Source organism: Andrographis paniculata, unplaced genomic scaffold (genome assembly GCF_009805555.1).
Source record: "Andrographis paniculata isolate CXL003 unplaced genomic scaffold, ASM980555v1 Contig54END, whole genome shotgun sequence".
NCBI lineage: Eukaryota > Viridiplantae > Streptophyta > Magnoliopsida > Lamiales > Acanthaceae > Andrographis > Andrographis paniculata.
The window spans coordinates 5230437-5256777 of NW_026137589.1; the positions used below are offsets into that span (position 1 = coordinate 5230437).

Genomic DNA, 26341 nt, shown 5'->3' on the forward strand with positions numbered 1-26341 from the left:
CTTACTTACCCGTCACGAATTCAAACCGCCGCTGTATCTCTTTACACAAACAATAAGCTCGCAGGTATGAAGCCGTACACACATATACATATATATTTGTACGTATGTGTGCGTGCGCGCGCGTGGGAGAGAGTAAGAGAGAGAGAGAGAGACGCAGGAAGACGGCACGGCAGAAGAGAATAGAGATAGGGTGCAATTTATTTTCAGTGAGCCCCAATATTTATGTGTAATTAACTACAAGGAACACAAGACTTATAGAATTTATATACTTGTTACATAAAATTTTTTATATCAAAATTTATATTAATAAAAATTTAAACATCTTATTATAATAAATGTGAATAAACTTGTATTTATTTAATTTATTTATTAAAAGTACAAATAGTTAAAAAACAATAATATATAGAGCTCAAGTTCGAATTTTAAATGAGCCAAATCAAACTTGTACCAATAGTATACTCGAATCGAACTTGAATAAAAGATACTCGGGCTCGCTAGACTCGTTATCAAACCAACTTTTGCTTTGACATATTCTTACATCATTAAACCAACGAGAACAACCATTGTGGCTTCAGCCATTATTTGATCCATCTGCAAAAATGTATTCGAAGTTACAAGAGTAGCAGTAGTACAAGAATCACAACACATAACTTACACTGTTAATTGATGCTTTTAAGCAGATGTAGGCGTTGGATCCAGCAAGTTTCTTATGAGGCTCTCAGCCTTTTTCTGGATGGACTTGTGAGGGAACTTCTGTACAACCTCGGCTGCGAACGAAAATATCAGAGCTTTTCTCGCAGTTTCTAAGTCGATACCTCGTGCTTGGAAGTAGAACAGCTGATCCTCTTCCAAATCACTGATTGCTGCGCCATGGGAGCACTTAACGTCGTCTGCAATGATTTGGAGATTGGGTTTCACATTGACCGTTGCTCGCGGCTCTAAAAGGAGGCTTCTTGTGAGTTGTCCGGCATCTGTTTGCTGAGCCTCTCTGTTAAACAAATTAAGTAAATAAATTAAGAGATGAATCTATGACTATGAATCTATGATCTTGTTATAAATTCTATGAAGATAATTGATGGATGATGCGATGATGACAAGAAATCGCATACCGGTTAACCTGTACATTCCCATCGAAAACAGCCTGTCCTAAGGAGTGCGCGACGATGCACTTGTGAATCTGCCGGGAAACGCCTCGCGGATGATTCAATATCAGCTTGCTGTGCAAATCTTGTAACTGATCGCCGCTGGATAAGTGAAATGTCGATAGCTCTGTTAATGTATCAGGGCCTACTTGCTGCACATGGACATTGTGCCTGTTCAATTTCGCACCGGTGCTCAATTCAATTTGCTGATAGACACTGCTCGATTCCTGTGTCGAATATCAAAGCTTAATGAGCTAATTATCAGAAAAAAAAAATCATCAGAAGAGCATGAAAAGAATAATTTCATTGTTCTATCCATTTTTGTTGGTTTGCAATTCTTTACATAGAAATGGTTTTATAGTTTATACCTATTTGAAATCTTAAAAGTACAAGAAACCGATTACGTAACAAAATTTGACATCTAACTACATCTATTTCTGATCTCTGCATTGATTAGATTCGACAAATGCAGTAACTAATCAACTTCACACGCTTTAAGCAAACACTACTGCAAATAAACCAAACAAACCATGACCCTGGCAAATTAGGCTCAATGATATATGAATTTAGCACCAAATGAACTAATAGCACATAATATAATTCACACAATACATCCTATCATCGATTTTTCGGCACAAAAATATATTCATCCAACAAATTAACTACGGAAAAAGCAAAAAGGAGGACCACATAAGCAACATTGAAACCAAAACTCAGAATCTAAAGTGCATACTTCAAAAGAAATTTCCATCAAAAAGCACATCAAAGAACAGCATTAGCCGGAATTGATCATTACAATTAACAACGACAATAACATAAAGTCTACCTGCCGAACTGAAGTCCATTTAACATGAGCAGCGCCCAAGGACTGTGTTTGGATGTAAGAATGGCTGACCTTGGCTCCCTCCCCAACGACGACTTCCATTACAGAATTAGTCCAGTAGCACTTATCATTCCCATCTCCGCCGCTGTACTCCTCCACTATATCAATCTCCCCACCTTTCTCCACCATCATCAACACTCTTGGATTCGAAACAGGAAGAGTTTTAGAGTTCCTATCACTCCCATTTAATGAAAAGAATCTCAAATGTAAAGCACTCTCAACCTTACATCCCTCTGGCACATACACAACAATCACATCAGGAGCACCCACTCCATTCAGTGACCAAAATAGATCCCCTTCAAAACTGGCTACGTATTCAGACACCTTCTTCATTATACTATCGGAATCTATATTCGATAAAAGGCCGACGAACACTCCTTCTGGCAATTCAGGCAGTTTTGACAGAGACTCCACATAATATCCATCGACAATAGCAAGACTAGGCGAAAAGGCGTCTGTATCTGCTCCTAAAAAACCTAGAGATTGGGAAGAGTAAGGTGATACCGGCTGAATTTCTGAATTCCTGATGTAAGAAGTGTCTGTAAATCGGAAAGGCTCGTCTTTTCTGGAAGGCCATGGCGTGGAGAGAAGCGATTCGGAGGAGATATCTCTGAGTTTCTGTAGAGGCGGCGGTGGCGGCGGAGATGAAGCCGAGAGGTGGTCTTCGAGAGTCTCCGCTAGGCGGAGAACGTGCGGGTCTGAAAGAATAGCGAGCGTCGGCGGTTGAGCAGCAACCCTAGTCCCGGCGTTTCGTCGCGGTCCGGTGGCAGACCTCCGGAAAACTGGAAAACAAGAATTGAGAGATGAAATTGACATCGAATTGGCGGCGAGCATTGACTACCGAATTCAGAGGTAAAATTCACCGGAAATTTGCGGAGGAAACGGCCCGAGGCTCCGTCCGCCTGGTTGCTGGCTCTAAACCTGTAGATAGTTTTACATTTATTATTATTATTATTATTATTATTATTTTTAATCGACAAATTTATTTATTCTTTTTTATAAATTGATAAATTTAGGGTTTAGGTATGGTAGAGATTAAAAGTAATAATATAAAATTAAACAACAATAGGATTAATTTGTGAACCGAGGTAGTGATATATTATAAAGTAAGAGATATACATATATAATTGTAATAGGATTAGGTGAAGTGATATTTAGAGGTGGTTCGTTAAGCAGCATAAAATGCAACGAATAGTCCGTTATAGGTACTTATTTTTATACTTTTTAAATTCAAATTTAGCATTCAATTTTCAATAAAAGTATTTTTCTATTAAACCAACTTCAATATTAAAATATTATTTAAATTATTTTTTCTTTATTCTAATCAATTTCACACTGTAACAATATAAACCAGGGTTCACATGTGTAAATATATATATAATATATATATTTGTTTCTTTATTAAACTTAATAATAAGATCAATAATAATTATTGTCACACAAGGCAGAGGATAAAACAGCAGATACCCCAACCAGAAAGTAAAAATACCAACAAAAACAAAGGGTAAAATTAATTAAAAATAAAAATAAAAACCAGCTTCTTTCAGCCCTATAATTGAGTCCCCTTCTCTCTCTAGTGTATACAATACCTTAATTGATGAACGGCTTTCTCTCTGTCAAAGAATGAATTCATTACCTTTTCTTTCCTGCAAAAGTATATCACCACGCACACAAACCGCTCTTTGATAAAAAGGAGCAGAGTGTGTTGTCATTGCATCATGATATGGTTCTCTTTGTTGTTTGGTTTTTAGCTCCACCCCACTTCTTGAAGTTTCTTTCTGAATGATCTGAAGCTGTTCTGACCCTTCTCCGACCAACGGATGGACGCACTTTTCTTCAGTAGATCAGTTACATAAGGTGAACTAAAACTGGAACTAGAAATTGAACCCGAATTCTCCCCGGGACTCTCACTGTACTCTGCAATGAGTGAGTGTAGCGAACATTATATTTAGCAGGTTTTGATGCCAATAGTGTAGCAGGGAAGAAATGACAAGCATTAGTTTTCAGATACTGTGTCAAAGAATAGATAAAAATGGAATTTATGTATCACATGCAGGGGCATACCTACTGGCTTAAATAAAATAATCAGCATTGTCATAAGTTCGAAAGATGATACAATTACGAACAAGGGATTATAAGTTACCTGAGGATGGAGGAAGCCTATAATGCATCTTCAAGAACTTTGAGGCTTCCTTGTCTTTCTTGTGGCATAGTACACGAATTATAGTGTGAGCATCACCTACATACCGTTGCCGGTGTTTATTGCTTCGACTTAAACCAGCTGAAATGTGTTCGCTAGATGCCATAAGCATCTGAACCAAGGATTCGGTCTGCACAAGATTTATAAGAAAAAAATGCTCAGCGAAAATGAAGATATATAAATTTGTTGCAATATGTAAGGGCATGAATACCAAACCTTGAGTGAAAATAAACTCATAATCTGATGATAAAATTTTGCTTCCTGCTCGACCGATGAGCGAGGAAGACCTTCTCCCTCAGCAACAAACAATTCCTGGAAAATTAAGAATAAGTGCTTTAATTACATTAAATATGTAACAGCCAAACCGCATAAATTGAGTATCCTTCAAAATTGTTTCCCTAAAACACACATGCACAGAAAACAAATCCTACTTGAAAATTTTCCCCTCATCATACATATGTACTAAACATGTGATCATGATCTCACATCTGCCAAATCACTATCTACACATGCATATATATTTTCTATAAGTTCATCATAACATTTATATATAGTCTTCTGTTTTTTTGTAAAAAAAAAAAACATTGAAAATGTATACCATGTTCAGCGACATTCACACATAAAGAATAACCTAGAAACAGTAATTAAAGATAATAAACTAGAGCTTGTGATTCTTCCACAAATGTAACTATGAATATGAACTGAGATTTGAAAAGTGCAATGTTATTTTCTGTGGATAGAGTTACTTAACTTACCTTTAACATATTAAAATCCTCTTCAATCATGGGAATATCTGTATTAGAAAATGCTCGTGAAGGACCTCCATCAAGCAATACCCACATAAAGCCTTCCTGTTGCAGTGATAGTAGATAATCACACCTCAAACAAGGCATATGGTATTTACAGATATTATTGAGGAACTAAAACCTACCAGTGATGCCTTCCAAATGCTCGACACTACAAGGTCTCTGATTGTAGCGTCAATCAAACTGGAGACATTATTGAGGACCTGTAAAAATGCTGCCGAGTGTAAGAGAAAGAAAGAGATTAAAACAATGTTCTGTTGTTTTTGCTTTGCTACACATGATATTAGCCTGTTTTAGTGACATCAATCCACATGATGCACCATGGAACGCAATAAAAAATCACATGAATTAAGTGCTTTTAAATTTACAATGTTATCTAGAACACAGACTATGGTTTGAATATGCCTATATCAAGTGGTTATTATAGTTACAGCCACGAGAAATGCATAATCACTGAATGTCTTTGAGACAAGTAAAGAAAGTTTTTAGATGCATCATAGCAGCCTCATAAGAGATTTACTCGAAGCCTATGGCATATCAAATTTTGCAGAGTAGATGTTATGATTATGAGTGAATATAAATGCCTCTGTTTCAATTGTAGGACTGACAGATTTAAAGGTCTGCCCTTATGAAAAAGTTGGTGAGCAGGCTTATTATTGCATCAGAAGGAAAATCACTCTTAAGTAAAGAAAAGATGGAATAAGATTACTATACCCACCCGGTCAAATTCTGGGAGTATACCTTCCATGCGATTTCCTTCAACGTTATCATGATACAAATGATATAGAAATGAATCTCTCATATCCCAGAACACGATTTTGGCCCCTGGTAACATTAGTAATAAAGCAACATAAATGAAGGATAGCAGCTACAAAGTTCCCATAACATAAAATTGAATTAATTTATCATTTCATAGTGTGAAGACTGAAGTCACTAACAGTAGAAGAAGTTTAATAGCAATATTCAAAAAAGCATGTAATAAACCATTACATCATGCTCAAGCTGAACACTGTTTATTCTGTTTAACTTGCAGGGGAGCAAATAATGGAGGATCAATATGTTTTATTTCAATCATAAAATCAGCACCATGAGAATCTAAAATCCCTTGATCTCATTTTATGATAGGATTAGCTTAAAGCAGCATTGCCATGTCTTTTCAAATGATGTCAAACTTGCAAAACATTATTACAGCAAACGAGAAAGGAAACATGTCTAGAAGAGGGAATGATAAAACTTACCCAGGAAATCACTTGTCTTTCTAATTGCCTGGGAAGCAGAATCACTTATGCAGTCCAGTGTGGCAACAAAAAGCTCTGAAACTGCCTCATTATCAACATTGGTGGTCTCCAAAGTCTCACGAGTCTCTTCTGTTGCTGAGTGTGCCATACAATTGGTAGTGTTATTCCAATAAAATGGTAAAACCAGTTCAGAAGACATTATGAATTGTTATATGTATAAAGGAATATTCAATAGAACTGCATGTTCATCCCATTGTTGGCCAGTCAAGGGTGATACTGATACTCAACCGAATAATTCTTTATGATGCCAAATCACTAATTTATTTGAGGACTATAACGCTAGTTTAAACCATGCATATTAGCTCTCTTAGGAACTTACAGTATCTATCCATGTGGAGCAATATGGCCGCTTCCCATGACTTCCTAATGCCATCTTCGAGTAAAGCAATTTGCTTTTGTATATACTGCAAGGTAAAAATAAAAAATTAGCATGATTTAGACAGCAAAAACTTCCAACTAAGCTGGGCCTGGGTGCGGTGACAATTATACTTAAAAATTTTAACCAGCTGCTGGAATTTGTAGCCTCTTAAAATATGATCAATAAATATCTTCCACTATAATCCAAAGCTTACTTCTGCATTTTAATAACTGGGCAAAAAGTAGTATTTCGATTATTACATTTCCAGAGAGTTAAGTCATGGTGCTATTAGCTCCTCAAATTGTAGAATTGCAATCCATAAGATTGGCAATCCTTGAACATATGTTTGTGACCGACAATATCAATAACATAACACCCTTAACATATGTAACAAGCAATAAATCTTGCAGAATAATTATGCAGTTGCCAATATTACATATAAAAAGTAAATAAAACTGGTCAACAAAAGGAGAATGGTTAACTAAATTCATTATAAACGAAACCTGGAAAAGATTATCACTCACTCGATATGTATTCAATCTGATACATAACTTGGAAGTTGTCAAGTCATCCAACTGGTTATATATTACATCATTGATAACTGAACTCTCCACCACCTTTTTCTTAACCATGGGAAATGTTGCATCCTTGTATCGAGTCAGTGGAGGGGTTGAAGGATATAAGTTTTGCTGGTCAACTGCAAAATAATGAATAAATAAATAAAAATAAACTTTGTAATTCGCATCTCAATTTTTAGGCGATGTCCATGGTCCGAATCCAGCTCCATAAAAAACAAAGGAACCATGCGTACAAACAAAATGAAGATAAACACCGGTTCAAATTTCATCTGACTATTTCAGTTTCTCCATCCCTGCAGAGGCACCATACTCATATATTTCCGTTGAGGCTGCAGTACTTGCAAATTTAGACTCTAATCTAAATGATTTCTCCATTAAAAAATGGTTCAACATCCATAGGCATGAACAAGTGCAAGAAGGTCTTACAAACTTCCAATTATCAGAAAGGATATAATATTTTTGGACTGTCGGTGTTCAATTATAAGTTAGAAATATATTACATTTTTACAAGAAGGCAGTGATAAAAGGTTCTGATAATAACTGATATCCCTTACAAACTATATAAGAGATAGGCAACCCAGTAAAATTATTTTTTAGCCCTGTGAAACAGCATCTGCCTATATGGCTGCAATGGGCAAATAGACTAAATCACTTCATTAGTCATATTCTCAGTCACCAGGTCAGTTCACATTAGGCAAATCATCCTTTATCAAGTGAGCTGCATGTATTTGTCTTTTCCACAGATGAAAGGGGTAAAGTCGAGCAATAGTGACAAATGCAATTAACACATTATATCTGAAACTGTACTTACCTAACTGGCTATAAACTTTTGTCAAATAGGCATCCAGACTGTGGAAGATTATGGAAAGTAGAGCTTGTAAATGAGTGATGTCCACAGGAAGATGCCACTCAAAAAATTGATCTACTGTCTGTAATTCAGAAGATATATTGAGTAAAAAATTCAATAACAGAGAGAGAAAACTCAATAAGAAGCGTTAAGTAAATATATTGACCCATAGTATCTTAATTAAAAAGACTAAAATTTAGTACAATAGAATGAAGTGAGTTAATTAAAAAATTTCAATTTTATTTGCATCCATGTCCCTCAGAGGACCGCTGCTATTACTTGGTTTAATGCAATATCACAAGTAGACTGAAACTAATAGCAATTCAGGACAAAAATGCCATGATGAACCTGTGGGAAAGGCAATAAAAAGAAAATGCTACAATGTATTTTAAGAGAATCAAAATGCAATCCTACATGCCAATAGGAATTCCATAACACTGAAGGATAGGTAGATTAAGAAGCAGAAACAAAGTACCGACACTATCTCAAAGTAGTAACACAACACATTAAACTAGAGCCGGCAATGGGTCGATTCGTATCGGGTTGAATACTTTAAACGGGTTAAATTATTTAACCCTAATCTGACCCGTTTATTATCGTATCGGATTCGTGTTAACCCGTTTATTATCGTGTCGGGTTCGGGTTGACTTGTGTTGACCGTATACATAATTAAGTCTAAATTCTTGATTCAAATAAAATTATTTTTTTGTTGTGTTACGTTAGTTTTTATTGATTTCAGCATAAATTATGTTGAATTATTTAAAATTGAATTTAATTTAAATTAATTTATGAAAAATTATTAAATTATAATTATTTTACATATATAATAAATATATTAATCAATATTAATATATTATAATCCGATTATCGTGTCGGATTCGAGTTGAGAGCCTCGATCCTAGAACTGTAAAACAAACAAATTGTTCGCGAGCTCGGCTCTGTTCGGCTCGCTTGAACTCACTAAGAGCTCGTTCCTTAAGCTAAACGAGCCGAACACGAACATAAATTTTGGCTCGTTATGTTCACGAATGAGCTCAAGCTTGTTTGCGAACGTTCGATAGTATTTATTAAAAAAATTAAATTAATAATTTTATATTTAATACGTATAGATATCTTTATAAATATTATATTTCATTCTATTTTTTATACAAATTTATTAATAAAAATTATAATTATTATTAACTAAATTTAAATTTTTTAAAAAAATTAAATAAATAAAATAAAATTTCTCTTAACGAGCCGAGTCGAGCCGAACACGAATAAAAAAATTGTTAAACGAGCCAAGCTCAAACAAAAATTTCAGCTCATATATCTTAACGAATGAACACGAGCCGAGCTCGAGTCCTTAACGAGCCGAGCTCAAACATGACAAGCTCGGCTTTGTTCGGCTCGTTACGGCTATACTCAACCCTAATCCGACCCATTTATGATCGTGTCTGGTTCGTATCAACCCATATACATAAATGGGTTAAAGTCTTTGACCCAAACCCAATTATCAATTTTTGACAGCTCTACATTAAACCTATATTTTGTATAGATCGCATAATTTACATCGGTAGGAAAGCAGGCAGTCTTCAGAGGAAAATGAATTAATCAAGATCACATTATCTAGTGCCCACATGAATTTGATGCAATTACAGTAACCCCCAATAGCCTAATGGCCAACCATGGACAGGAAGATGCAGAACTACCCGACCGCATAGAGAAAAATTCATTTTCTCCCCTATAAAGTGTAAACCACAATTCCATCACAATAACCAAATCCTCTGATGACCAAATAAGAATAAAGGTCCCGCCATTTTCTTGAACTTCACAAAATACTTTCCACATGTGACTACTTCCCCTCCAGAATACTTTCATCATCTTTCAAAATTATCATTTAAAAAAGATGCACATGCAGGGTCACAATAGAAAATATATAAATAATACAACTTATAATATAGCAGCAGTACATACCTCCTCAATGATCCTAAATACTTCAACTGCTGAAGCAGCATGTTTTTTCTGAGATGATAAAGGTTCCCATTCCTAATCAATAAAGAAACAGAGTATTTCAATGTATGAAGTTTTATACACCCACAAAACATTTTACAAAAACAGTGAGAAACCTTTAACACATTGTAAACAGACCTCAAGATCGAAAGTTCTCCCAGTCCATTCCAGAATTCTATCATTTTGAGCGACTACCCATTCAAGAAGCAAAGATTTGGAAATTTCAGCTATCTGCAAGGCAGAGAGGATGCATATAAGTAGAAGAGATCTAAAAAAACAAAGTACATATACCTAAGCACTGTATGTGAACGCCTGGACAAGCTATGGAAAGTAAAAAGTTTGAGAAGGGTTTTAATTGTCTTTATTCCAAACCATAAATGCAGAAATAAGCATCGTGAGAAATAAATGAGCTGATTGGTTAGATGTACTATGCATTTGTTCATTTTGAGACGTCAAAAGGATAGGTCAAACAGTAAAAGAGTTATTATTCGAACCGGATAGCGCTCAAAGTCTTGGCAATAGTTTGAGTTGTTTTCTTTACAAGCTGAAGAATATAGCTGGGTAAGGCAACGCTCCAATGAATAAGCTGCAGAAAGCACTTTCCTAACATCCTCACTGGGGGTTGTTACCTCCTTCAGAAATGGTTTCTAAGAAAGAGAGCAATAACTAGAATCAATATAAATATAAATATCAAATAAAAATATAAAGAGAAGTACATTTTATACTAAACAGACCAGTCTTTCACCATAAAATTGGTGTAAAATTCTGGCTGAGACCATTGCACATTCAGGACACCAACGCAATATAATGGGAGTGAAAATGGAGAGATCCTTCTCAGCAATCAATCTAAGTTCATTTGCAAGAATCACCAGAGGATGCATATTATCTTTTGAAGAACCAACAACAGCATGATGAGTGGCCTGAGACAATTAGGTTAAGATGGACAGTCAAGTTCAAAAAGAAAATTGTTAATTTTCCAGGTTATGCACAGAACTTACAGCCAGGCATACAGCATCCAGTGATTTTTTGACACATGTCTTGATCTTCTCAGCAGCACTCTCATCAGGAAGGAACAACTCTGCAATCTACAGAATGAAAATATTATCATCACAGTAAGAGATAGCAGTCTTACAAGAAAAATTTTAGAAGTTGAAAAAATTATCACTGCAGGAAAGTATCTAGTGCCAAATGAGAGGAACAAAATTCAGTGGATTATAGCATGCTTCACCTTTATATTCACATGGGAGACAAAATCTCGAGTGCCTGCAGACAATCCCATGGTCATCACCCTCACAAAGAGGGATGATTTCTGAAAATTGAAGATCAATTCATCAGTTCAAACTCCAAACACAATACTTCAAGGCCTTTTGCACATTACAAAACTTCAGCTAGAAGAGAAAATTTATAAAAAATAATTACCTGCGCAAAAACTCGATGATAATCCTGCAATTTACTGTCACACCATGAGCTGATTGACATAAATATGGATTGCAGTAAATTTAATCGTATTTCACGTTCATTTCCAGCGGCAAAACACATCATGGTCTTAATGTATGCCACCTCCCGGTCATCACAAACTTCAGCAGATAGAACCTTCTCTACTTCACAAATTGCATAGTCCAATAGTGCACTCTCTTCAGCGTGGGTTGCAACAAACTTCAATTAAGAAGGAAATGCAGTTGTAAATTTATCAGAAATGGCATTTTCTATGTTGTTCCAGTAAAGGATGCAATACTGACCAATAGAGAGCAAACAATATTTATATAACAAAAAAAAACACACCACAGATAATGGTTCCATTCTTATGCCAAGGCTCTATAGACTAATTTGTACCTGCTGAAAAAGCACCCACGAAAATAATGCATGATGGAGCCTTTCTGTGATACCCAACATTGGCCAAGTCAACTTCAGCAACTTCAGGACCTCCTCTGATTCCTGATATGAAACCAAACTCTCATATAAATGATTGTTTTGGGAATCAAGCTACTCATAGCATAATGAAAAAAGGTAAACATATTTCAAACCTCTATAAGCTGGCCATCTTCAAGAATGTCAAATAAACCGCAGAGTAGCTTTTCATAAAGTCGAATGTGCAAATAGTAGCCAGCTGTCCAATAATATGTTTCTCCCTCCATCCCAAAGCGCCCAGGCTTAGAAGAGGATGACAATACAATTTGTCGAAGAGATAAAAGTACATCACTCCTTTCAGAAGGAGACAACTTAATATCCCATTCCTAGGAACACCATTAAAATGTAAATTCTTTGGAGAGCAAAACAACCAATGCGGTTAGAAAATGGGTTCCAAGAAATACCTCCAGAGTTCTGATTTTTGTAAGTAAAACTCCAACCTGCTTTTCAGTCTTTGTATGATTTGAAGCAAGAAATTCTTGAAGAACATTTGCCTATTACAAGGGAATTTTGAGATGGGTTTAGGGTTTAGGATTGAATGAACAATTGGCAGCTACATTTAGCAATCTAAAGAGATGAAAACCGTAGCCATATTAATGGGAATTGCCATCAACTCTCATACCATCCAGTTCTGGGAAACTACTAAAGATGAACAGGATTCCAAACAAATCAGGAAGAACAATATAATTCAAAAGTAAATTACTTGTCTATTCTTCCAGTTGAGATATGACTTTGGGCTTGGAAAATCAGATCTTAATATGCCTGTCAAAAGTGCTAGGGATAATTGTGGAATGTCAATTCGTCCGCCCGATTTCACCATCTCATACTGTGTCAGTCTTCGCCTAATAAGTGTATCTGCTGCTTCAGATATCTATAGCAGAACGACAAAAATCAAGCTACTTTCAAAGTAGACAATAGGACAATGACAAGAGCAATAAGTATATTCTGTGAATCTCAAAAGCTTAGAAGTAAAATTAACATATGTATTGGTGTGTTCATGAAAAAGAAATGGAGCACAATAACTTGCCTGCATCTGTACGCGAACTGTGTCGAGGACCTTTAGGGCCCTTTCAGGGGATTGGGATTCTACATGCCGTTTTTCTCTTTTACTCTTTAACCCAGTTAGAAATCGAGAGCCTTTTTCTCTTTTTCTGGCTTCTGTCGACTGAATCTGAACCCTATGTGAGAAAGAAAGCAAGAATTTGATGAAAAGGGATAAATATATATAGGACATCATATGACAAAAACGCAAATGAATTGAATATTGATAAGTTCTTCAAACAGTGGAACCCAAGCAAGTAAGAATGCAAGAAAGAATTACCCGGAATACAACATAGATGCAAGAAACACTTCATAAGCACATTCCCGCAAGTCATCGTCCCCTAAACCTTCATGAATCCTAAAATTGTGTATCAATTTACTCAAAGAATAGAATTTTATTACAATAGATTAAGAGAAACAATCCATAAGCCATACAACAACATTATATGAAATTTCAAAAATTCAAGAGACTCTTTGAGAACCTCTGAGGAAACTTAACTCATGCTTCATCCCAAAAGCATACCAAAGTAAAATAAGCCAGCAGCATTAAATTTCAAAGTAAACTAGCACATCAGATGAAAAACAATATCTACATTTCCCCTCAAAACATATGTTAATAGATTATTAATGATAACTGCCAACAACAAATGTTGCTGACATTGACATTGTCATTATACTCACTTCAACAAGTCATGTAGTAAAAGTATCTCCAACACACAACCTACTCAATGATAGCAAAACATATGGAAAAACTGTACCATCAAGAGATATTATAATCAGATTCCTTTATAGTTACAAGAAATTTTCAGAATGGCCATAACCTCAGGTAAAAGAACCTGCAGTAAGAGCATTGAGGGGAGAACAAACAAACAAACAAAGGTTCCATACCTTATTCTACCAGACAAAGAACATGCTTACCTGTTTCTAGAGTTGGTAATCCTATTGAAAGAACACTTGGATTATGCAGGTAACTGGTCTCTGGAGCTGCAGTTACTTCACAGTTGATCTTAGTTCCCTCACTGGTAGAAAATGATTTTTCGCCAGGAGAATGGTTCGACCACTGAGCACTGCATGATTCAACTGTGTCTTCTTGATGCTTAGTGATTGGTGGAGGAGCACGCCGTGGTGGAGATCCTGCTGACTCTGGATCAGAATTTAGATAGAAAATACTTCCTGGTTGCAAGTGACTCTACATAAGATACAGTAGTCAATCATTTTTCCCAACAACAAAATGGAAAAAGGGAGAAGCATAAAAGAGAAGCAAAACTAACTAAACATAAGGAATAGATCAACTTTATTATTATAAATAATTAATTAATTAAAAGATCGAGAAACAATAAAGAACAAAACATATGCAGTAGAAAATGCTAGCAAGTGCACACACACACATACACAAATAACATTTGTGCATACTGTGGATTCAGATAAATGCTCACCAAATTTACAACCATGTTCAATATCCCGTAATAAAGTATATATAGAACTCTACCTTTGATTGCAGAACTGTAAGTTTTTCCATGCGCCATTATGAGCTCAATATTTCTGCAGTTAGTGGCAGAACTTACATTTTTCCATGGGCCATTATGTGTTGTCAATATTTTTGCAGGTAGTGACACGATAAGTATTTCAGACACACACACACAAATAAAATAAAATAAAATACAGAAAAGAAATCCATGTTTGTTACAGGAAGAAACATTGAAAGAGTCAGAAGGTAACAGAGGTTACGCTGTTTAATAGAAAGTCCCACTTAAGAAACTACAGAACATTGAATACAGAAACAAAAGGTACTTATTCAGAGTCTCTTACCGCAACAAGGTACGAAGAATCTTCATAGTATCTCTTTATCGCTTGTGAAACATCAAGGATGCCACCTACCAATTCCAGTAAAAACCACAAATCATCTGTCGTGTACCAGGATAATAGAATCAACCGTAAAAACAAAAACTAGACGGCAAGAAACCCTAGCCCTAAACATATAGCCTAAACTACCGAAATGAACAAACAACCATATCCTTAATTCCTAGTCCAAGTGAATGAACAAGCTAGCTAGAAAGTCAAACACTAAAACCATCAAAGAAACAAATTCTAAAACCCTCATTCATCGTGTCGAGAACCCTTCCATTCAAGAATTAACTACGTATCTTCTTGCTTAAAAATAGCGTCTCAAAGGAGCATCTCTACCTCCTATATGTCAAGAATTCACAAGCACAAAGCACATGAAAATAAATAAAAACTGAGAGATTCATTCGTTTAATCAAAATGTTTCTTAACATACCTGATTGAACGCATTCAAGAACGTAATCCGCGCTGAGAGAGTCAAAATCGATGTTTGTTAGAGAGGTGGTGCTACCTGCCGGAGTATTGATTTCTTTGATAAAGCCGGCGGACAACAAGAACTCGAGGAGCTTTCGACGATCGTTGCGGTATCTCCGCAGCAGAGGATCGGAAAACTCCATTCAAGAAAACGCCGCGGACGTGAGACGAAGCAGCCGACCCTCCACGGTGAGAACAATCAACGTCTTTGTTGGACTACGGCGTCCATAGGCCATAGCACTGCCCCTCGAGAAGCGCGAAAGGAATTGCCTTTTGCAGCTGCTTTTTCCTTTTATAATTTCTTCGTATAAAGATATTGGGCCTTGGTCCAATTTTTCTAGGACCAATAATTGGGCCGTATGGGCCCAGTTATTAAGTGTAACGGTTTTTGGATTGGATCCATATCTCTTGGTGGACTTAATTTAAAGAGGCCCATAGTTTTGATTCATGGACTTAATAGCCCATTAAGATTGGCTCGATGAGTTTACGACGTCGTATTGCATACGAACTGCAGCATTATATTGCTGGCTTCTGTTATTAGGGTTTGGAGCAACTTCGGGAAGGAGACAGAGTGCGGCGGCCGCTTCGACACTTTGCGACCATGGTTTTGAAGTGAGTTCATGACATGATTTCTCTTTTCTCCGAATCTGTGTGTGGGGCTTTTATATGATACTTTTCGTGTAGATCTTGGTATGGTGAATTTGTTGGATTGTTTTGGGGTTTTAGATATTTTTTGTTGTTGCTGATTCTTGACGTTATTATCTTGCCTCATGTTTTTTCGTTTAGAGTTCATTGGAAGGAAAATCGATTAATTACAATATGTATTTGGTTACCACCGTTTTGTATTTAGAGATCTGTATGCGTGGGGGATTGAGGTCCGAGGATTAGGTTTTTGTCAGTAGAGCAATTCTTTTTACGTAGTGAGGAAACTGTAGCACGTCTCATGAATGAGTGTTGATTTTGGACTTACATACAAAAAATACATATGGTTTTTTGAGATTGAAATATGTTAGGTTAATTAAAAGTTTCTTGTATTCATCTTAGCAAATCTTAACTTCATGATGCCTCAGACGGCTTTCATATGTTTTTCACGAGCCCATGAGGCATGTGGCCGTTAGGGGTATTTTCGATTGCGCATAGATGATATACTGTGAGCATTCCTTTGAATTCACTTGATTGTCCTATGGCAATTTCTGCTGACTGATTGATTGATTGCTTGCTCCTTGCCTTGTTTGTCAGGACGGAGCTTTGTCGTTTCAGTGGTGCTAAGATATACCCTGGAAAAGGCATCAGATTTATTCGTTCAGATTCTCAGGTGGGTTTATTTGTTAGTTGTTCATATTTATTTGATAATGAATTGCAATAGCGTCTGAATTTTCTTTCCAATGAAAATATTCATTGGATTCTTTTCACTTTGTATTTCAGGTTTTCCTCTTTGCTAACTCAAAATGCAAGAGGTATTTCCACAACCGTCTGAGGCCAGCAAAGCTTACTTGGACAGCCGTATACCGTAAACAACATAAGAAGGTAAAGATACATGAGCCTTGTTTTAAAAACTTCCAATGCCCTTATTTCACATTGTGCACATGATAATTCATTCACTTGTCCCGTATAATTTAACCCCTAAAATTCAATCACAGGACATTGCTGCCGAGGCTGTGAAGAAGAGGCGCAGAACTACAAAGAAGCCATACTCAAGATCCATTGTCGGAGCCACATTGGAAGTTATCCAGAAGAAAAGAAGTGAGAAGCCAGAGACTCGAGATGCTGCACGTGAAGCAGCTCTACGGTATGCTCTTAATTCAAATTCAAAATTCCACGGCGACTTTTTCTTTTCGAAAAGTTTGTCGCATTCAGGATTAACATTGTTGTGTCTCAGTGAAATCAAGGAAAGAATCAAGAAAACTAAGGATGAGAAGAAAGCTAAGAAGGCAGAAGTCATGTCCAAGCAGAAGACCAAAACTAATGCACCGAAAGGCGCCATGCCTAAAGGTCCTAAGATTGGGGGCGGCGGCGGCAAACGATAATTTTGTTCCTTGTTTTAATTTCTATTGTGAGCACTGAGACTGAGCATACTAAAATTGCCATTGATCCATTCCATTCCATTCCATTCTGCACTCTTCTAGATTTTTATCGTATTTTTATTTTATTACCCTCCGAGGCTTAGAAACTGATTTTTTTGCTTCTCATATATTTATAATCTCTACACTTGCATCTATTTATTTTAGGATAATTTGTTTTTACTCTTTCAGAGAGATGAGCCATAGTTTTGAGGGATAACTGCAGGTCTTGAGTTTTGTTTACATAATATATTTTTAATACAAGAAAAATCTATAACAATTCATAAATTTTATTTCTTGTTACATATTTTATCATGGTTATCTAGCTGTGTTTTTTTTTTTCTGTAAGAATATATATATATACGTTTTTTTTAAAAAAAAAATTATACTATATTTTATATATATTTTTTTATAAGTACATTCGTTTCTTAAATTTCTATGTTAAATCAACTCCCATTTAGTATAATAATTACCATTTAGTGTGTGATTGCTTAGGTATTTGGATTTTGATTTTTAATAGGAAAATTTTTAATATAAATAATTATTTGGTATAGTATAAAAAAATAAAATTTGATTTTTTTTTAATATAGAATAATATAAAAATAATAAAGTATAAATATTTAATTATATGTTTTTGAAAAAAATAATTGGGAAAATAATAAAAATCCTTGGAAAATTTCCAAAACAAACACATTATTCATTTTATTTACATCACTACTGAAAACTCAGTAGATTCACAGCTTGTCTCAGATGCTATTCCTTTTCTTTGCTTTATGTTTTAAAATTATTACTCTGATTCTTAAATGGGAATTAAATCATTAATCTGCACCGCCTATTTAAGCGCTGCCTATAAATTTAAATTTCCATCGAACAAATCTGAATCCAATCGAAACTCTCAAACAAGCTGAGAAATCAATCTCCCAGTCCAACAGAAACCCCTCAAATTCCAATTCCCCATTTCCATGTTAAAGTGTGTCGAAGATCCATAACAAACCCTACTTCGTCGATTTCCCCAAATTGCTACTCACCAATTTACTGTTAAAACACAGTGGATTAACACTGTGAAGAGTGATGAGGAATGTAGATCTGGAGAGGAGCACATCGACGAAGAATCGAAACCAAACGTTCAGACAAAATTACTATACTGCAGGAGGAGGAGGGGGAGTGGATTACACAGAGAGCCAGTGGACCTCATGGCTGGTGCCAATGATTGTTGCGGCCAATGTCGCCATGTTTATGGCGATTATGTTCATCAATAATTGTCCGAAGAATCATGATGGACGTCGGGGCGATTGTGTCGCCAGGTTTCTCGGGAGACTCTCGTTCCAGCCACTCAGAGAAAATCCTTTGTTCGGGCCCTCATCTTCCACGTACGGTTTCATTCCTTGTCGCTTACATTCAGGAGTTTGATTTGTCAGATACATTTTTTGTTTGTATTGATTGTCCCTTTGCTGTGTTAATTTGACTAAATTTTAGGGTTGAATTAGGGCATTGATTGCTTTGTGGAATTGCCTATGAACTTGCTTTATTGTGTATGTGTGAATTACAATACATTCTGTTTGGAAGATGATTTAGAGTATTTGGTTAGTTAAACAGCAAAAAACAGTGATAATTGCTGTGTAATTATCAGATTTTATGATTGCAAATAGAAACAATAAGTTCTTCGGATGTGTTAACGATTCAACAAAACTGCGAACCTTCTTTCGTGTGTGGATGGATTCTGGTTATTTGTTTCTATGTCGATGACATTTTCTTGGGAACTTTAAGATTCTAATCTTTAAATTTGAAGGAACTCGGATAAATCTTTCATTGCGTAGGCTCGAAAAATTGGGGGCACTTGACTGGATCAAAATGGTCCGCCACCACCAAGGGTGGAGGCTTGTTACTTGTATCTGGCTGCACGCCGGCGTCATTCATTTACTTGCAAACATGCTGAGTTTGGTGTTCATCGGGGTTCGCCTTGAGCAGCAATTTGGATTTGGTGAGCGTTTTGCGCGACAGCAACTACATTAATTTCATGGGATGTTAATATTTTGCTGACTTTTAGTTTCTTCAAAATGTATCTGTGTTCGCCTTTGCTGATCTCAGATATTGTCATGCAGCACGAGTTGGGGTTGTTTATCTGTTGTCGGGAATTGGTGGGAGCGTACTATCTTCTTTATTCATTCAAACCAGTATTTCTGTTGGAGCTTCCGGCGCCTTATTTGGACTACTCGGAGCAATGCTCTCCGAGTTACTCACAAATTGGACAATCTATACAAACAAGGTTTGCTTCCTTTCTAAAAAATGTTCGTCGATTTATTTGATTCTTGACTACCTTCCGGATGTCGCACTGTCTTTGTAGGCTGCAGCTGTGTCTTCTCTACTTGTAATAATTGTAATTAATTTGGCTGTTGGGATCCTTCCACACGTAGACAATTTCGCACATATCGGCGGGTTCTTGAGTGGTTTCCTTCTTGGCTTCACATTATTGGTGCGACCACAGTTCCGTTGGTTAGAGGCGCGACAATCTTCTCCCCTCAAGTCCAAGTATGCGGCGTATCAATATGTTCTCTTCATCGTTGCTGCATTTCTGCTAGTTGTTGGGTAGGCTGCCTAATTTCGCATTTTATGCTTTGTCATTATATAATGCAAACTCGATTAAACTTTGTGACAATTTACAGATTCACAGTTGGATTGGTGATGTTGTTTAGAGGGGAAGACGGGAACGATAAATGTGGATGGTGTCATTATATTAGCTGTGTTCCCACGTCGAGATGGAGCTGTAACCATTGATTCAGGTTTCCACAATCTGTAAGAGATTTTCTGTTCGGTGTTCAAAATATAAAACAATATGAGATTCGTTAATACAAACAATTCTGTTGCAGCTACATTTTTACTAGTTAGGGCTCTTGCTATGCTTAAACAAGTCTAAAGGCTAAACTAGAATTAGTGAATAACTTAGTAGTAGAAAGTTCAAGCCATTAGTGATAGTTGTGCCAATTTCCGGTGTTGAATCCGTCGAGGTTACCTCGAATAGGAATTCCATGTCTGTCTAAGAGGCCAGATCCTGGATATATTGTGTGAGTGTAGTTAGGCTGGAAGGATGAACCTTTCTGCATAGGCCTTGAATCACCGTATGTGTGGATTGAATATCTCTTTGTAGAGCTTGATCGATCATACTGTGGCCTTTGTTTAGGGGCACTCTGTGAACGTGCCTTAGCCTTTGATGACTCGGTGTAGGACATGTAGTTAGGGTGATCAGAGTAACCACTTGTGCAGCTTCTTGAGCCGTCACTTTTAGCAGGAGTGAATGCGGTTGGCTTAGTGGTGCCAGGCCTGGATGATGATGAGTAGAATGTCGGGCTGTTGTCTGCTGTGCAGAATGCAGATTCATCGGCATCTTGTGGGAACTTTAAAGATTGAACTTCGGATGGGCTGTGAACTGGTTGGCAGTGAGCTGTGGAGTCCTTTGATGTTGAAATGCTTTGACAATTCTGGTCAGAACCGAGGCTAAGATGAGAGGAGTAGAAGAGCATTCTTCGATTGGGAATGGTCTGAGGTTTCCCAGTGTCGACTTCAAGAATCTTGTCGCTTCTATCGTCATCTGTGGGAAGAGATCTGTTAAAGCATCCTTGTTCGGATAAGCTTTCGCCGGATCTGCTGCTATCCATCCAGGTAAAGTACCCTTTTACTCCCCTACTCGATTTGGAGCCTTTCCGCTGCATTGTTATACAGTGCCATCAGTATCCGAGACATGATGCAGCAGTAGAACAAATATTTGATTTCAAAACCTACCTTGAGCATCATTAATTGTTGGTGTTTCATGGCCCTGGATTGTTCCACACCATGATCAAATTTCTCAGGCGTTGCTGGTCCCTACAAGTTCGTTATCAAGTAGAAAAGTAACATGTCATTGTCTCAATAGGAATAAGATATCTTCTTTCTCAACTTTAATTTGTAGTGAACCTTTAGGTGATAAAAGGATTGATTCTTTTTCTCCCATTATTTTTATTTATTTTTCAGGAAAAGTAACACTAGCATGCATCTTCTCCATCCACAGTTTGGATCAAGAATGGTCCCCTCTCTGCTTTGCTAATCTTTGACTATTTCACTATACAAAGTTCAAATAAATTGGAGGGAAACTAAATGTTTGCTTACCTGGTGATGGAAATGGAGGGACTTCAGTGTCGAATATTGTGGATCGGTAACAGGAACTCTCGCGGCCCGGGCTCGCACTTGTGCTCTTACAAGTGCTTGCAGCCGTTTAAGTGTATGTGCAGTTTGTTTTCTCACAAGGTGGCCTTTAACAAGGGCTTGAAGCTTTACCAATCCCTTCAGTGCCTTCAAGGCTCTCCTGGACTACAGTTTTTCATTCAAGAAAACAGTAACATTGATGTCCAGAAAAGATGTCAACATATATAAAGGTAAACTTATTCATCAAACTAAGGTTTAAAAAAACTCTTAGAGCACAAAGGTTGGTTTTCACTTTCAGCTTTAAAGGTTTTCCTAAGGTAAAAAAGCTGACAATGATAGAAGAGAGGGACATCTCGGCAATTCTGTACCAAAAGGTGAAGAAAAAAGCGGCCCCATAAGCTATTATAATGTACATAAAAAGCCATTGATGAGTAGGAAGCCCTATTCAGCTGACATTGCACCCAAAAGTGTATATTTATATCCTTGTACTTGCACCTAGGAGACTGTCCTTTCTTGCTTTTAGATAGTTGTGTGAAACCAGCTCACTAATCATACTTATCACTTTAAAAGCCTAGAAGCAGCTACACATCTCATTAATCCCATACTCCATATAGTTCATACCTTCCAAATTCTAATCTACAACAAGAACAGGTATGGAATTTCAATAAATTAAAGGAATTTAGGAAAATAAATAAATAATCGCATTTCTCGAGGGAAGTTGGAGACTCAACAACCCAATGCGTTGAGTGAGTCAAATGTAAAGTAAAAAGATAGTGTGGAAGTTTGACATCACAAGTAGGCGTACTGGTTCACACTTGTCTGTGTTTTATTTTCTTATTTTTAAATATGAGAGAAGTTTCACCGACCAAGAACAAACCTATCTACAATGCAGACAAAACCCATTAATAGCTACATTGTTTGAATCAATTCAAAAGTACAATTTCAAAGATTATTCCAAATCTTCCAGGGGCCATCCTACTTTCTTCTTCCAGCTGAATAGTTTTAGAAAATGTAATGGTTGAAAACACCACCGTTACCAAAACAACATTTGAATTGAAGAACTTATTAGCCACTAAATAGCAATTGCTATAAACAGACATTTGCTCTTCACGCGGTTTCAGATATAGGTCTTTGATCCTATCCCCTATTACATAAAACTGCTGGCGATGCAGAAATACAGTGGACCACAGACAGTAGAGATGAGTATGCACACAGTGGGCGCATCGCCATTCTAGTTACTATATATATGTATATATATATCAGAATCACAAAACAGCATTTGCTGCAACAGAACCCCAAGGAGGCAACAACACTCTAGGAATTGAAAAGGCCATGAAACGCATATACCCTAACTCCATACTCAGAAAGCTAAGAACAATCAAGACCCGCCGTGTACCGTTTTACTCCATAACGTAAAAAAAAAAAAAGGTATATAAATATACCGTTTCCAGAAATCGCAAATTAAACGAAGAATGAGGGGTAAAAGTGTGAAACAAATAAATAAATCATAACAACGGCATATAACATGTGGGTATTATATGTATCCATAACCAGATGTGTAGTAGGAAACTGACCAGATAAGCACGAAAATGTGACTGAATCGTAACAGCAGCCCACTCCTCGCGGCTCCGGTACCCTCCGACACCTTGACTAACACACGCCGCCGCAACGCTCACATCGCTACCACTCCCCGACACAGAAATATTCCTTCCGCTACTTGTGAGCTGCACTACAGCCGCTTGCGCCGCTTGAGCCGCCGCAACAGCAGCCTCCGCCGCTGCAGCGGTGGCCGCGGCCACCGCGATTGCGTGCCTAGCGGCATCGTCCCCGTTGTCGCCGGAAAAAGCGGCTCCGTGCTCTTGGTGCTGTTTCTGGCGGTCTTTTTTCGCGAAACTCCATTTCTTCCTCGCCGGCGGCTTGGCTGGGGTGCTCTGGTCGGAATTGGCGCTGCTCTTTAACCCTAAAAGTCCTCTGAACCACCTAGATGCCTTCCCCATTGCCGCAGCGATGAAAATTCGCCTCCTGAAGAAGCAACAGCAGAGAGCACAGGGAAGGAAGATCAGTCTGTGTGGTGGAGTGTTTGAGAATCAAACGCCTTTTTATCGTGCAGGGCGCTAAATATTCAGGACATGCAAAAAGACTTTTATGCCCCTAAACCTCGAACGACGTCGTTCGATGTTGTACGGCTTCAATCGAGTCAACCAACGCTGGCCAAGATTTTATTTCTTCACAAAATTTAATAACACTGAAATCCGGATTAAAGTAACACTGCCCATTTTGATTACGAAAAAAGTAAAATGAAATTTATTTATTTATATTTATTATAAATAGATTTAATTTGGGAGTCAGCCAGTTTATTACTCCCTCCACAAATTAAATAGGACGACGAGTCTTGTCCTATTTTTTTTTTAAATATAAATTTTATATTTTTATTTTTTATTCATTTATTATTTTTAATTTTTACCGTACATCTAAAGATAAATTTGTTCATTTATAACGATCACGTGGCATTGATCTGGTACGACAGCGGAGCTATAGACCCACCCTACGCCGTGTTTGGCTGTCGAACGGTGCCTCTGCCATTTTTATGTCTTTTACACGGTGAGTTGACAAGACTCTAATATCCAAACCAAACAAGTCATAGTAATCTTTTTCATCTCCGTGGCCAATCAAATCCGTGTCACCTGCACCCTTCACTTCACTCTCTTTATAAAATAAAACAAAAAATAAAAAATTGTAATTTTGATAATCTCCGCTCCGTTCCAAAAAAAAAAAATATATGATTACATTAAAATTGTCCTCGGAAATGTATTAATATAAAATGTAATAATATTTATATAATAATAATAAAAATAATAATAAGTATTATAATAATGTATTAGTATAAAATGTAATAATATTTATATAATAATAATAAAAAAAATACTTCCTCCATTCTATATACAGTTACATGGTAGAAACGGAATTTTAGGAGATGTATAATTAGTAGATAATTAAGAATGTATTAGTAAAAATAATTATTTTATAATATAAATAATTATAAATTAAGATTAAGACTAATTAGTTTAATTAAAATTTAAAAAAAAAATAAAAAGTTTAAAATGAGATTAAAGTGTATAATTATTTTCCAAAAAAATGAAAGTAACATGGTATGTGGGACGGACATAAACGGCAACGTGGACATGGTATGTGGAACGGATGGACTAATAAGTATTATAATAATATAATTATTTAAAAATTAAAGTATTGATTTGAAATAAACAAAAATAATAAAAAATACTCCGTCCGGTCAAAAACAATAGTCTCATTTCCATAAATAATCATATTATTATAAAATTACCATTACTTTTTTATTATTATTACACAATTGTCACTACTTTTTATACTAATACACTCACAAGGGTAAAAAAGTCTTTTATCCCGTACTTTTTACCCATTACTACTATAATATCAATATTCTTTAAATCATGTGTCGAAGATAACCCAAACTATAATTTTGGGACAGATGGAGTACTATTTTATTACTCTCTCCGTCCCAAAAGAGGTATTTTGTTTTTTTATTTCTTTCGTCCCAAAATAATTGTTATGTTTCTTCATTCAATAAGTGTGGTCTCTACTTTACAATAAAATTATTGGTATTTTTCCACAACTATCCATACTTATTACTCAAATCTATTTTGGGTGTGTTTGTTTGAAGGATTTTGGTAGATTTTCACTATTCATCCAATTTTTTTCCCCCAAAAACATCAAATCAAACACCTATTTTTCATTTTTTATATTATACTAAAAATCAATTTTACATTCAAAACATCACATCAAACCCTATTTATATCACATCATACAACTATTCAAATTCAAAATTTTTACTATTCAAATCCTAACTCAAAATCCAAACCCCCAAACAAACACACCCTTTGAAAACCCTTTAAAAAACGTAAAGGTAATTTCTTTTACATTTTACTTTATATTCATTTTCAATTAAATTACTATTTAATATTTTAAAAATGTCACATAAAGTATAATATCTTCTCGTTCTATTTTAAATAATATTTTTTATTTTAAATAATATTTAATTAATTAATAATTAATAAATTATAATATTGTATTTAATATTGGGATTCAGAACCAAGTTGAAAATGCATTTTATTTTGTAATGTATATTATAATTTTATAGGTTACATAATAAAATATATTTAAAAATCTCAAATGTTAAATATGGAATTAAACTAAAGGTGTGTTTTGGATTTTAAATTGGAATTTAAATAGTAAAAATTTTGAATTTGAATAATTATATGATGGAATATAAATAGGTATTGACGTGATGTTTTAAATGTAAAATTGATTTTTAGTATAATATAAAAAAAATAGGTGTTTAATTTGATATTTTTAAGAAAAAAATAGGATGAACAGTGAATTTAAAATCCAATACCAAACAAACACATTCTAAATAAATAAATAAAATTCTCAATTAGGGAAATATTAATATATTTTTCATATGCAAAGTCAATGACTTTGGTACGGTGGTTCGAGCAAATTGGCAAGTATTTGGATTATCTCTGCAATATTCTTCGTATCCTTCGAAGCGCTATTAGTCAATAAGTGATCGATTTGAACAAATGATCTAATATTGGTCGACTAATCGATGAAGTTAACATTTTTCATCGTATCTAAGCCATTGAAAAATCCGTCAAATCAACGAAGAACCTCCAAAATTTATTCCAAAACTTTAAGGCGTT

The 26341-nt window shown here is 35.9% G+C and overlaps 5 protein-coding genes across 10 annotated transcripts; 2 read left to right on the top strand and 3 right to left on the bottom strand.

Moving 5' to 3' along the window:
* Positions 1-500: 500 nt before the first annotated feature.
* Positions 501-2895, bottom strand: LOC127255715 (protein ABCI7, chloroplastic). Of its 2 annotated transcripts, XM_051281405.1 has the most exons (4): positions 1969-2895; positions 1110-1369; positions 656-988; positions 501-591 (listed from the first exon to the last, which is right to left on the bottom strand). In XM_051281405.1, the coding sequence occupies exons 1-3, from the start codon at positions 2857-2859 to the stop codon at positions 673-675; spliced, it is 1467 nt and encodes a 488-aa protein (XP_051137362.1). In that variant the 5' UTR covers positions 2860-2895; the 3' UTR covers positions 501-591; positions 656-672. The 2 variants fall into 2 exon arrangements, with proteins under 2 accessions (XP_051137362.1, XP_051137361.1); XM_051281404.1 differs by having other exon boundaries at positions 501-988.
* A 492-nt stretch (positions 2896-3387) lies between these two features.
* LOC127255711 (protein unc-13 homolog) lies at positions 3388-15627 on the bottom strand. Of its 3 annotated transcripts, none has more exons than XM_051281398.1 (26): positions 15332-15627; positions 14863-14927; positions 13972-14242; positions 13334-13400; positions 13040-13190; positions 12716-12883; positions 12417-12506; positions 12129-12338; positions 11938-12039; positions 11524-11760; positions 11333-11413; positions 11103-11189; positions 10839-11024; positions 10599-10751; positions 10243-10335; positions 10069-10140; positions 8077-8194; positions 7212-7384; positions 6649-6733; positions 6270-6404; positions 5750-5856; positions 5157-5234; positions 4981-5076; positions 4442-4537; positions 4169-4355; positions 3388-3942 (listed from the first exon to the last, which is right to left on the bottom strand). In XM_051281398.1, exons 1-26 carry the CDS (start codon positions 15510-15512, stop codon positions 3773-3775), a joined length of 3459 nt encoding a protein of 1152 aa, XP_051137355.1. In that variant the 5' UTR covers positions 15513-15627; the 3' UTR covers positions 3388-3772. The 3 variants fall into 3 exon arrangements, with proteins under 3 accessions (XP_051137355.1, XP_051137356.1, XP_051137357.1); XM_051281399.1 differs by lacking the exon at positions 15332-15627 and adding an exon at positions 14543-14595; XM_051281400.1 differs by lacking the exons at positions 14863-14927; positions 15332-15627 and having other exon boundaries at positions 13334-13411; positions 13972-14105.
* A 247-nt stretch (positions 15628-15874) lies between these two features.
* Positions 15875-17521, top strand: LOC127255587 (60S ribosomal protein L24-like). Its single transcript, XM_051281193.1, has 5 exons — positions 15875-15981; positions 16609-16684; positions 16795-16896; positions 17010-17158; positions 17249-17521. Exons 1-5 carry the CDS (start codon positions 15971-15973, stop codon positions 17394-17396), a joined length of 486 nt encoding a protein of 161 aa, XP_051137150.1. The 5' UTR covers positions 15875-15970; the 3' UTR covers positions 17397-17521.
* Positions 17522-18276: 755 nt separating this feature from the next.
* LOC127255586 (RHOMBOID-like protein 2) lies at positions 18277-23059 on the top strand. 3 transcript variants are annotated; one of them, XM_051281191.1, is made up of 7 exons: positions 18286-18799; positions 19247-19410; positions 19532-19695; positions 19774-20015; positions 20093-21086; positions 21435-21835; positions 21912-23059. In XM_051281191.1, exons 1-5 carry the CDS (start codon positions 18501-18503, stop codon positions 20202-20204), a joined length of 981 nt encoding a protein of 326 aa, XP_051137148.1. In that variant the 5' UTR covers positions 18286-18500; the 3' UTR covers positions 20205-21086; positions 21435-21835; positions 21912-23059. The 3 variants fall into 3 exon arrangements, with proteins under 3 accessions (XP_051137149.1, XP_051137148.1, XP_051137147.1); XM_051281190.1 differs by having other exon boundaries at positions 21435-23059; XM_051281192.1 differs by lacking the exons at positions 20093-21086; positions 21435-21835; positions 21912-23059 and having other exon boundaries at positions 18277-18799; positions 19844-20009.
* On the bottom strand, positions 20254-23700 carry LOC127255585 (protein IQ-DOMAIN 22-like). The gene is made up of 4 exons (XM_051281189.1): positions 23180-23700; positions 21570-21770; positions 21207-21287; positions 20254-21130 (listed from the first exon to the last, which is right to left on the bottom strand). Exons 1-4 carry the CDS (start codon positions 23600-23602, stop codon positions 20393-20395), a joined length of 1443 nt encoding a protein of 480 aa, XP_051137146.1. The 5' UTR covers positions 23603-23700; the 3' UTR covers positions 20254-20392.
* Positions 23701-26341: the final 2641 nt, after the last annotated feature.